Here is a 13137-nt window from a genome sequence, read left to right on the forward strand (position 1 = left end):
CGATCGGCCCCACGTCACTCGTGCCACTGGTATAAATGCGGTCCCGCGATGTCCATGGCTGTCGGCGCGGCGGCTCCCGCGACTTGACTGCAGCAGGTCTCCGGGAGGCAGCGCCGCTCCGCGCCCTTCGGCCGCCGGGACCCGCGGGGCGGCGGTGGGCGGCGGCGGACAAGGAGAAGGAGGAAGAAGAGGATGCTGCGCGCCTTGGTGGCGGTGTCCCTGTGGCTGCGGGTGAGCCCGCGGGCGCAGGGCGCGCCGTGCGAGGCGGTGCGCATCCCCATGTGCCGCTCCATGCCCTGGAACATCACCCGCATGCCCAACCACCTCCACCACAGCACCCAGGAAAACGCCGTCCTCGCTATCGAACAGTACGAGGAGCTGGTGGCCACCGGCTGCAGCTCGGTCCTGCCCTTCTTCCTCTGCGCCATGTACGCCCCCATCTGCACTCTGGAGTTCCTCTACGACCCCATCAAGCCGTGCCGCTCCGTCTGCCAGCGCGCCCGCGACGGCTGCGAGCCCATCATGCGCCGCTACAACCACAGCTGGCCCGAGAGCCTGGCTTGCGACGACCTCCCCGTCTACGACCGCGGCGTCTGCATCTCCCCAGAGGCCATCGTCACCGACGTGCCGGAGGGTGAGAACCCTGGGGGAGCGGGCGGTGGGAGGGAGGACTCCCTCCACCCCCGCGGGACGCCCCGGGGTGGGACGGGGGGGCTGCGGGACCCCCGCGCTCCAGTCCTGGAGCGTCTACCGACAATTTTCACTCCCTGACGCACCTCTGTTTGCAGATGTGAAGTGGACGGACTTCACACAGGGCTTTATGGTGCCGGACAGACCCCTGGAGCCTGACTGCAGGAGCCGCGGCCAGGGTGAGCCTTGGACGACCCCCCGCCTCCACCTCCCTGGAGACAGGGTCCCTCTGACACCCCTCAACCTTTCTCCCTTCTCTTCCTTTGAAGAGCGGTGCAGGTGCAAAAAGACAAAGCCTACGCTGTCAACCTACTTGGCCAAGAACTACAGCTACAGTAAGTGCAGGGGGGAAAATGCTTCACTTTGCCTGTACCACACCCTCCTTGTGTCCCTGCAAGTTGGGCAGCTCTTTGTGGGCGCCACCACACCAGGCCCCATCCAGCAAGTGTGGCAGAAAGAAGACTGCTCCAGCAGAGCCTTTCCAAGTGGGGGTTTGCCTGGGGATACCTAGCTGTCCTCTTCCAAAATTCAGCTGTAGCACACATCATGTGCAGGCAGTAGTAGTAATTGCACGGATGATGGTGTGTTCCTGACAAAAGCAGTGAAGTGTCAGTAATGTGCACCGAAATCAACAGGTTGCTCTGCAAAAAGGGTGGTTGCTGCTGCAAAGGTCACTCTAGTAAAGGCAATTATGTTTAACATGAGCATGACCACTTGACCAGCTCCTGTTTTCATCCAGCAGGTAGAATAAACAGGGATTTTCTACCCAAATAAAACTTGTAAATGTGAACCAGCTGCAGCAAAGTAAAAAGTTTTTAGAAATTCATATATGCTTTTACATTACTAGGCAGTGTTCTGTCTGGTGCGGAATTGTCAGAGATTAATGGAATTCAGTGACAATTTGCGCCATCCAGCCAAGGGGGTGGCCGATAGTTTTATTTTATGTTGCAGAACATATTGGCAATAAAAATATTCTTCCCTTTTGGCTTCCCTCTGCCTCAGTTTTCTGATGGTGTGAGTCAGGAAGAACTCTAATTAAGATTAGATTAATGCCAGATTAAATGCCTCTGATGTCAATAGATACCCCTATTAACTATGGATTTAATATGCAGTATTGTTGCATTTTGTCCTTTACTGGCATTTTCCCAGATGGCAGGTTTTTTTCAAGTAATTTGTCCAGTTGTCCTGCAGTACTGTTATTATATCATTCAATCCCTATTTGTTTGATATCAAATGAAAGTACGTTTGTAGTTATTTGCTTCTTTGTTAGCATGTTTGGTGGGAATAATCAAGCTGAACATCTAGCTTAGGTAATTGTATAATTATTTGTTCATGATAACATTTTTGTGCATTTACATGACCTATTCTTTTTATATAATTCCTTGATCTGTCTCAGTACAACATAGAGATACATTTAGGTGGAACAATGAGCTTCCACAGTTGTCTGAAACATATGAAAACGTAGTGATATCAAATGTTCCAAAATGAAATACAGGTGTTAGTCATGTAAATTCTGATTCCAGTGATTTCAGTGGGAGTGTTCCTTGAGTAAAACCTCTATGTTTGGGTCCAAAACTCAAGATTTTGGTTTTGAGATGTAAATTTTTATTCAGCACCCTCTGAGATGAATAGACCTGTTTATATGGAAAATGAATTGAGGAGTGAGATTTAATGAGTTAAAAATCAATTTTTTTCTGAAAACCTTTAAAATAAGACATACAGCCAAATTGTACTGCTAGCTATCAGCACCAATCAGACTTGGAAACGGATTGTGAGTCTCCAAAACTGAAATTCCTCTTGTGTTTTGTGTCTGTTATACATGTCCTGATAAAGGTAGCACATAAGCCCCAGACTGCATTAAAAGTGCTGGTCTCCTGTTTTCTACATGTGAAGTTTGTTCCAAATGTTATGAGGTTCACTTGAAGGCTTTTGACCTGGTGGCTGGCAGGGGCAGGCTGATCATTCTGTGGTCTGTACACTTCTCATGCTTCTTTCACTGAAGAATTTTTGGACAGTAGAACCCTTTCTATTTTGACATTTCGTAGAGACAAAATCCTTTATGTAAAAACCATACTTAATTAATCAGATTCGATATTTCTCACAAGAGAGAAGGGATGAAATGCTGCAGTGGTAGGTAACACCAGGGTTTGCTGGTACAAATTTAGCCAGGGATCATTTCAGAGCCATCTACAGAATTTCACCTTCTTGCCTCCATGCAGACATGCAGTTTGCCTCAATGAAAGGTAAAATACAAGTGGTTGTGTATTCAGAGTCAGAACAACCTGTTTCAGTGTCTGGTTTATATGTGGATCTCACTACTGGTAGAGAATCCAAAGGCAAAAGACGAAAAAGAGTATAGCTCAAGTAAATTATGGCAATCCTAAGATTCTTAGGTTTTTGACTATTGTTTCAAGCCTTCCCTTCTTTCTTATATTTGAGAAAAGGCTGTATTTCTTGGTTGCAATCTACAGGAAATTATTTTATTATTGTAAAGACTGAATTCATGACAACTGTCTGTGAGGTAAATTATTCATTACTTAATCAGAAATAGCCAGATGTGGCTGGAGAATGGCTCAGATTTACTCAAAGAGTTGTTCAAGTCTGAGTTGAAGGAGCTGTTTGTGTGTGTGATTCCAGGCAAGATTGGTTGGCCTGATCTGGCAAAGATTTAAGCACATGTTTAATTTCACAGTTGTCAACAGTCCTACTGAAAACCAAAGCAAGATCAGGCCTCTGTTATTCTAAGCCACTGTTTGTGCCCACACAGGCAGAAGTAGTTCTAGTTTCACAACCAAAACAACAGCTTCCAATTTAATATATTTGACTTAATTTTGAGGTGTGTTTAAATTTCTAAGGCTGTTTATTGTTCTCCTCTTTTTTTCTATTTGTAGTCATTCACGCTAAAGTAAAAAGCATAGAAAGAGGGAACTGCAATGAGATAACGACTGTGGTTGAAGTCAAAGACATACTCAAGTCTTCAACACCAATTCCTCTGTCCCAAGTGCCTCTTCTTACAAATTCCTCCTGCCAGTGCCCGCCTCTTCAACCAAAGCAGGATGTTCTCATCATGTGCTATGAGTGGCGCTCAAGGTGAGCCCTGACGATGTGGTGCAGAAAAGTGTTAGAGCTGGCTGTGATAGATGGGAAGGATGACCAGGAAAGCTCTCTTTCTCATCATAGGCTTCTTTTGCTGATAGTTTTTCTTAGGATAACTCATACATACACACATGTTTCAATTACCTTCACAACTGACTTTCTCCATCAGCCTCAGCTCTGTGCCATGATCTGGTGTGTACAAAACTTGGCTCACACAAAGAGCATAAAATCTGGTGGCATTAGGTGCTGACAGCATATTGATAAGGTGTCATGCAGCAGTTCAAGCACCTCCAGCTTGGGAGTGGCTTTTTTTAGGACCACTTCCCATAGGGATGAGTGCTTTGTGTGCAGCAGGTCCAGTGGCGGCTGTGGATGATGGTCTGTGTTGGCAGGACCACGTGGAAGGCATCGTTCTGTCTCACCAAGGGAGTGGGCAGGAGATGATACACATCTTCTGTCAGCAGAGCTGCTGGAGTCAGAGCTAGGCCTTCTCCACTGGTCTATCCATACTTTGGACCAGTGCCGTCAGCGAGATGTTTCTGATCCCACAGCCGTACCGGGACCAGCCAAAGCTGCAGCCGTTGGAGCTCCAGCTCCCGGATGGCAGATGAAAAGTAAATACTCTCAGAGCAGCTTGCCAGTCCTGCTGTATGATTAAATGAAAAAACAAAACAAAACTAACTTTACCCGACTGTTCATCTGGCAGTCAGCCTAGCCCCAGGCATGGAAGGAAATCTAGCATGCTGGTCTGGAGGGGAAGGAGTGATGAATCACAGCTCCCTTTTCTCCCTGGTTCCTTGAAGCAGAACGGGACATCCCATCCCCATCAGCACCCCAAATGCACCAGTAGATGCCAGCAGGACAGGTTGTGGTGATGCCTTTTCCTGGTCTTAAAATCAAGAGTCAAACACAGTTAGAAAGGAAAAAGGGATTTTACCTTTGTATTTATTGTAAGGATCCTTAGGTGCACCACGTCCAGGTGGAATGCACTTCAATGCACACCGCAATGCACACCCCACAAAAGATCTGGTATCACATTGTAGGTCTTACTAATTAGAATATCTATCAAAGATTCCCCAGTGAGAGACTCGAGTGAGCCCCCTTCCCTGAGGAACTTTCCCCTGGATGGTTCTATCTGAGTTTACAAAATGTGTTCAGGAGAGGACCTTGGTGTCTGGGGCTTTCTGATCCCTAACTACGAAGCTTCTAAAATGTTTAGTCTTCTAGCTTGATAAACAAGTCCAAGAATGTAGGCTAAAAAACACTAAGAATACAGAAGTTATAAAAAGGTATATAAGAAAAGGCAAAAAATCATCATGGCATCAGTGGTGTTTTAGGTACTGTGTAGGCCTGTATTTTGTGGGTTGGAGGCAAGGCTGTCTGTAAAATGTGCAGGCTGGTTTTACATGTGGTGAAGTTGCTGTTAATTGGTCACTCACACTTGTAAGGACTACAGAACGTCCATGTGTGGGACGTAATGGGCCATATCCATATTTGTAATGAGTTTTGTGTTGATATTTTAAAAGCATTTTGTAGGTGTTTCTAAAATTTGCCATCTGATATCTTATTGCTTTAACTTATTTTTTTGGCGAGCTAGCAAGCACAGTGTTTTATTACTGCCCAGCACATTGCCCCTCCAGGTCTGGAAGTATTTCACAAGTATTAATGTAGAGCACTCTATTTATGTTAGTCGTTTTAGGGATACAAGCTCTGACTCATGTAGAAGGACCATGACCAAAATTGCAATGGAGGAGCTCTGGGTTGCAGGGCTTTGTTGGAGAGGATTCTCTGGAGGCTGTTAGGAAAGGGAGATTTTATAAGTCAAAGATCACAATCTGCATCTCCGTTATTATGGAAGAACACACGATTCACTAAATATCTTGTGATGGTTTTTAAAGGTCATTGAGGTTTTTAATTTCATATAGTGTACTAAAATGGATTTGAAAAAGAAACATAAACTATTATATGTGCTTCCTGTTGAACTCAGTGGCATGCAAACAGAAGGTTTTGAGTTACAGCAGTTTTTTAAAATGACAGAGGCAAAATGGGTAGAAGCTGTACCTCCTCTACAGCCAGTGGCAAAATACCTATTGCCTGTTGTTAGGGTTAGAGCCTCACTGTATAATTTGACCTGAACCAAAGCTGTGCCAGATGATCCCCATGCTGTGGTTTCATTCATGGCAATGTGGCCTTGGCATCAGTCCTGTACATTTGTTCTCTAATCTCTCCTTGGAAAGAAAAGGAAATGTACAGCATATTGGTCCTGATTCTCCAGGGTTTGCACTCACGTTAGACCTTTTCTGTTTGGTCAAACTGGATGCACAGTGGCTAATGACTACGAGAGGCAGGATTTTGTGCTGTGTTTGAGCTGCTAAGAGCAGCAATGCTATTCATAGAAGGTGGAGATCAGGCCCAGCTACCCTGTTCAGCCTTCACCAGCCAGAACAGTGCTGTGTGATGCTGTGTGCATTTATAATGATATTTTGATATTTCCAGCCAACACTGGTGTCTAAGTAAAAACCCCCAGAATTTTAGTGACATTTATATTAGGGCATATTAAGGCCTGGTATCTCAACCAACCAAACCTAAAAAACCCCAAAAAGTTGTCTCTAGGTTGGGACATAGAAGGTGTGACATCAGACTGCTTTAGAATGAACTATTTTAGGAGCTGTCTAAGGCATATACATTTAATAGTCACATTTTTGTTTTGCTCATTTCGTAACACCTAGACTCAATGTTTTCATGCAGGAGCTAGCCAGATTTCATTGGTAGGCAAGTATCTCTAACCATACGTCTTCCAAATTCACCTTAAAGCACTCATTAAGGAGTTAGGTGTAGGAAACACATAATGCCATCCTCATATATTTATAGGTAGAAATGGATACAATTGTAAGTGATCAGATAATTATATTACTATTTTTCAGCTAAACTGTATTAACTGGTGGATGTGAAACAGTTGCCTTTTTTTTTTTCTAATTCAGAAGTAAAATACGTTAGTTTGATCTAGTCTTCACACAAACACAGAGAAACATCTGGCATGCCATCATTGCATACATAAAAACTGTCAGTATTGGTACCTGTGGGTGCATTTCAACCTCAATCTATGTTAAACCATCAGGAATGGCATCTCAGGAATTAAAATCAGAAATATCTTTAACTTGTGCATATTTCTTAATTTTCAGATTGATGCTTCTTGATGGATGTCTAGTTGAAAAATGGAAGGACCAACTAAACAGAAGATTTAAGGTAAATGCAACCAAAGAAAAGAATGCTGATATTCTTGATCAAAAGTTAAACACCTTTGTTTTACTTCAGTATTGATTAACTTTGATGACTTTCAGATATCTTTAACTCCTCTTGGTATCATTATTTCCACTTGAACATTTTCAGACCTCATAGTTACACAAGTATAAGTGAAAATTTGAATATTTTAATCTTGTGTTTTAGGCTGTCTAAAATTTTATTTCTATTTAATTTTACATGGTGGGATGATCTTTGTATGAACTCTGGCTTCTTACAGTAATGTCTCTAGGAATTTCTCTCATATCCCTGCTGCCACAAGTAGTGATGATATGAAAGTGAAGGTGATATGCAGATGAGTATATAGCCCACATTAGATAAGAAAGGAAGTTAAAATCCTCTGCACTGGATTAATGGTTTTTGCTGCGTTAAATATTGTAGGCTGGAAACACACACTTCTCACCAGGTACTCCCTACAAAGACCCACTCAAAGGATTGGACATTGTCTCTCTGGATTCAGGAAACAATGGAAGGAAAAGTCTATAGTATAGAGACATGGGTGGCAGGTACAGCAGATGCCCCTGTTTTTTGGGGCTTCAGGATAGCATTTGATATCACTCTCTACTTGTAAACTCCTCATTTTAGTGGAAAGAAAGGATGGATTGAGAGAAGGTCTTGTTCTTTCTCCCACTTTTAGAGATGAAAGAAAGTTATTTTTGGAATTCAGAAAAGTTTTTAGAGCATTAAGGACACACATGTATGTTTCAGGGCGTACATGTATGTTTGTCTTAGTTATGAGTTGATTGGCAATTGATAGGAGGAAAAGAGATGTAGGAATCCATAAACACAAGCTTTTAGATTACAGACCAGCTTCTTTGAGGAAACTGCATTCAGTGCTTCTGTCATACCCTTTTCACTTACTCATGTGAAACCCATGTGTGCAAAAGAAAACATGCTTTAAATCTTAAAAAAATAGATATATGGCAACTGCAGAGGATACCATGTGGGATTTAGAAGAATATTGGCATATGACTTGGACTCCTGAAATCCTTTAGTTGTCAACTTAATGGCCTGTTACTGGCACACGGTGTGTTTTAGTCACCTCCTCACACTGTTTTGTCATTTCTAATTGTGTCTTGAAACATGTTTGGGCATTAGTTTCCAGATTGTCAAATAGATGCATGACTGCCAAACAAAATACCCTTCAAAGCAGGTGTCATTTCCTCTCATATTAATAGTTTCATAAACTAAATCTCATTTAAACAAATTTGAGTGGGACATAACTGAATGTCTACAGATAGTTTTGGTTTTATAAAGATGCATAAAATTACTCTGACTACACAAAGCCAGTATGGAGGTATCACAGTGGCTTCACTTCGATGCCCATCATTCATCTCTGAAGACTTGCATCCAAATTTTGTCATGAGTTACCACTTAAAATGGATGTTTTGAGCTGTCTGTCAACCACAGAAGACAGTTGTTAACATAACCACAACATGGCTGGTCTTTTCTCTAGCCAGGACAAGAATCTGAGTTGCAACAGGGTCAGTGCAGATGTGCTAAATTGGGAAGCTGGAGAGCACTTCTTTTGCTCTCATCGCTGTGTAAATCCCCTACCTTTAGGAGTTCCAGAAGAGAAGGATAATAGAGGGGAGAGATGAGACCCTTTCCAGGTTTTACTACCTACCTGTTTTCTTTAAAGTAGGTACTTCTGTTCCTAGAGGTGAAAGTCTGCAGTCTCTGTGGCTGTTTTATGGATCCCTCCATGTTTTGGAGACCTAACCACTTAAACTCACTGTAAAAGCCTGTTTTTTAACTAGTGCACTATTGGATTTGAAAATCTGACAGCTATTATCTTTGGTGGGCTTGTTGATCTAATTGCTTTTCAAAATTTCTCAGGGATGCTACTGAATAAAGCTTCAGGTGCACTATTGGAACCATGCCGTTGCAACTCTCAACACTGTGATTTCAGTCTGTCCATAACATAAGCTGGTTCATGCTCAGTCCTTTCCACCCCAGGGGAAAGCAGAAAGTAATTACCAGCTCCCCTGGTAGCTGTGTGCTTAAATACATATTGTGAAAGGATAGTTTGATTCCTGCAGACTTTTCTGAGGCAAAGTCAAGTAGCACGTTCAGCAAGACAGCGAAGAAGGGGCGAAGGAGTTCCAGTGTGCTGATCCTGGCTTTTTGAATGCGTGATGCCAGCTCCCCCCTATTTCTGAAAAGACACTCACATGCAGCATGCACACGAGATGGGCAATTGTCATTTCCATCTGCTGATGTTGTGGAAATTCCCTCTACCCAAGAACACATGGCAGGTTCTCCCTGCAAATAGCCATGCATGCTGACATCAATGGCCTTGCAGTAGAGCACGGAACTGTTAAAGGCAGTACTAGCATCAGTGGTCCAAGATAGCTTTGATTAAGATGTAATTATTTATGATTATGTCCTTCCCTAACTCATCCTCTTTGTCTTCTGCATTTCTACAGAGGTGGGAACAGAGACTGCAGGAACAAAAGCGGCGAACTGCCCCCAGTAAGAACCAGAATTCAGGACGCAGCGGTCAGAGTGGAGCCCTGAAACCGCAACCCAAGAACACCAGCCCACTGGTCAGTGGCCCCAAAAAGGCCATTAAAATAAGAAACAGCCAGAAAGAAATCAACCCTAAAAAAGTATGAGGGTGAAATTCCCAAAAGAAAGGACTTTCCCTGCACGACAAGGGTCACAACCTGGCTTGGTCAGCATGTTTTATTAATTTGGAACTCATCAACTTAAAAAAATCATGTCAGTTTCTACATAGACCTTTTTGCTGCACTTTACTGTTAAAAGGTTTGCTTGTCCTTTCAAGTCACTACAAGCCATAGAGCATAGGTTTGCACTAATATGAGGTAGGCATATTCCAGCTGTCTGAGCTTTATCTTTGGGCTCTGATTTCCCATCTAGATAGAAGTAGCCTTGTCTGCCAGAGGTTTTGACTCCTTGTACCAGTTGTCTGGTCTGCTTCCCTCCCACATGCTGGAGAGCTGCATGGAGTTTCTCTCCTCAGCTGGTGTAGTAGTCTGTGCCTTAGTCTGTGAATTAGCTGAGAGCTCACCAGACGCAGCAGCTGAGGAGCAGCAGAAGTATGGTAAACTCTAGCAGATATCTCAGGCAGCAATGACTGCTGCTGCTGGAGTTGAACCTATCTGCTGTTTGGAATCACAACCCTTGTTCAGTGTTGAAAAGCATAGTTTACCATTAAGCATCTGGGTATGCATTATGTGATTATTTTCGAGTGTGCCGAAAATATGCTTACAGTGATAGTATTTGATCTTGTGGGTTTGTGTAGTAAAAATACATTCAAAGCAGACATTTAATTTTTTTTACTGTACTTCAGGCTGGCTTCTGTTGTTCTAATTTCAAATATATTTAAGCATCTAATTGAAAAATCAGTATTTTTCAAAAGGACAGATTAAAGTGAACAGATCTGTAGAATCCTTAAAAGTAACACATTTGCTGTAATATAGCTTTGCTATGAAAACTGGAATAGAAGCTTTATTCTAAAGATAACTGACAGCTCCTGTACAGTATTAAGGAGAAGATAGGGCTTCAAGTGGCTCAGTAATCATTTGGATAACTTTTTATCATTTGACACCGTATTTCTAACCTTTGTCTGAGACCAAATAAATAAATAAATAAATAAACCAGCCTTGTCCCTATTAATGTGCTTCTCAAAGCAACTGGGTATCTGCAGTTTTTCTTGTCAGAAGGTAACATTTACCCTAAAAAGAGTGACAGGAAAGCAGATGCTTTTGTTTATGTGGTAAGTTTACTGACTTAACATTTTCTTTCTGAGGTATTAAAACAGCAAAGGTGAGATAAATCTAATCGACATCATTCCAAGATGGCATTTATGCTATTCCTTCCATGGTGTACTTGGATGAGGCAGCATAGATAACGCATTCTGATTTCAATTTCATGTAACACACAAGAGGATCAACATTAAGATCAGAAGAGATCATGATAGATGCCTGAAAGACCTTTCAGTTTTCCTGCAGGAAGACTAAGGACTAGACTGGTCAATTCTGGTAAATGAGGATTTTTATAATAGAGAAGTTCTATGTCAGAAAAAGAAAAGGAGTTCTGTGTAGATTATTATAAGGAGCTACAGTTGGTCATGTCAGTATGTTGATCTTTGCCATTACAAGAATTACAATGAAATTTGCATGAGTGAAATTCAAGGCAGACTATTCTGGAGTGATTTTAGTAGCAGTAGTTATATACTTGGTAATTTGCTAACGCAAATTGGAGACATAGATGCCAAGTTACGGTGTTTAAAACAGACACAGGTGTTACAAGAAAATGGAATAATAGCATATAGAATAGTTCAGGGGGAAAAAACCAACCTAAATGGTCACTGTTGAGCTTTGAGCAGTTAAAATATACAAAGGTCAGCATTTGAGTGTAGCCCTACCGGTAATTCTGGGCAGGTGCAGTACTTTGTTGACATGGAACACCGCAGAATTAGATCTAAAGTTCATTCCAGGTGCCAGGAATGCCGAGCATATATAGCATCTGTTGACTTTAGGAGAATGATGTGTATTTGACAAGTCTAAAAAAACAGACTACAAACTTAGGTGCTTAAATACAGCCTATAGGTGGAACCTTAATCATGTTCAGCAAAATGGAAAAACTGAAATGGAAATCAAAGGAGACAGAATTTCCCTCGCAGGTGACTTATTTAGGTGAGTTTGAAAATGCTGATTTAAGTAAGCATGATCTAAGAGATCAGTATGATTGGAAAACTTCTGAAATAGTTTTAGGTACTGTGTAGCCGGAGTTCTTAAGCTTTGATTACCTATTGATCCCAATTTAAAGTACCCCAATAAATATATATATGGTTAGCCATTAAAGAATGAGTGACAGTCGTATCAATGTGATGTTGAAATAACAAATACTGAAGTAATGAGATATCACTTAAAGCAGTTTTATTGTGAACATAGTCAAGTGTGATGTTTGTTAAATCAAACTTTTGGAACAGCTACCTAGACTCCACAGCGACATCACGTATTATTTTACAACTGTTAAAATAAATTTTTTTTCTTTTTGTCAGAGGAAAAAATGTACAAATTATTTTCTCCAGAGAATTGTCACCATTCCTTCAAGTCGCTGTCATTAGATTGACCATTTCAGTATGCTGGAGTAAACATTGATGCACCAGGCCATGTGTTTCCAAACTCCTTGACATTTTTGTGTATGCTTTATGCTGACTTTCAATCTGATATGGTAAAAATATGGAAGGAAAGGCAATACAACAAAAAGCAGGGGATATGATAATACAAAGAACAGACATGCAAGGGATAAATTAATAAGGTAGTGTGTTTTTCCAAACCCATTTTTTCCTATATTTTAAGAAGCCATGGGCTGACCCAATTCAGCACTAATGCAAATTTTGAAAATCCCCTACAAATATTAACTTCCTGTAATACCAAATGCCAGCTGAATCCAGACCCAGAACATCTGCACCCTCCAGCCAGTTTTCCTTCCCTTCCCTTGCAAAGGCGTGAAATAGGTGTTGGAGCAGTGAGGGCTGTGAGAGCAGGCAAATTCCTCCCCACAGGGTCCACTCACCACCTCTGCTCCCTGGCATGTGGCAAAAGGTCAGACTCACCTCTTCTCATGCACATCCATGGCCAGATGTAGCCATTGCTGTGCTTGTGCACTCCAGCACTGAAGTTACCAAACTTCGATTCAGCAGAGGGGGCAAATAGTTTGCTGCTGGATGAATGTAATTTCTGTAACTACTTAAAGATGAAAAATTAACAGACCAAATCCTTAAAGTGTCAAATGTTTTTTTCCCAATGTTGCATCTGCCTTCTTACTGAGGGGCTTGGAATTTTTTTCATATAAAATAAAAATTGTCTGGAACACCAAGCATATGCTCCTAGTGAGTTTCTTACTACCTCCCACACACGTGTGCCCGGTTTAGTTAGAAGTGTCATTCAGTATTTTCACTGAATGTTCTAACCTCAGTTCCAAAAGAATGAAACCTGAAAAAATATTTACTCTACTTGTGAATGATCGGCACCATTTTAGAAGCTCACTGTAAATGCAAATCAGAGCTTCTTTATG

The 13137-nt window shown here is 41.9% G+C and overlaps 1 protein-coding gene across 1 annotated transcript; it reads left to right on the forward strand.

Moving 5' to 3' along the window:
* Nucleotides 1–59: 59 nt before the first annotated feature.
* SFRP4 (secreted frizzled related protein 4) lies at nt 60–11981 on the forward strand. Its single transcript, XM_032104912.1, has 6 exons — nt 60–634; nt 789–869; nt 960–1025; nt 3582–3780; nt 6969–7032; nt 9516–11981. The coding sequence occupies exons 1-6, from the start codon at nt 193–195 to the stop codon at nt 9702–9704; spliced, it is 1041 nt and encodes a 346-aa protein (XP_031960803.1). The 5' UTR covers nt 60–192; the 3' UTR covers nt 9705–11981.
* The last annotated feature ends 1156 nt before the right edge of the window (nt 11982–13137 follow it).

Source organism: Corvus moneduloides, chromosome 1 (assembly GCF_009650955.1).
Source record: "Corvus moneduloides isolate bCorMon1 chromosome 1, bCorMon1.pri, whole genome shotgun sequence".
NCBI lineage: Eukaryota > Metazoa > Chordata > Aves > Passeriformes > Corvidae > Corvus > Corvus moneduloides.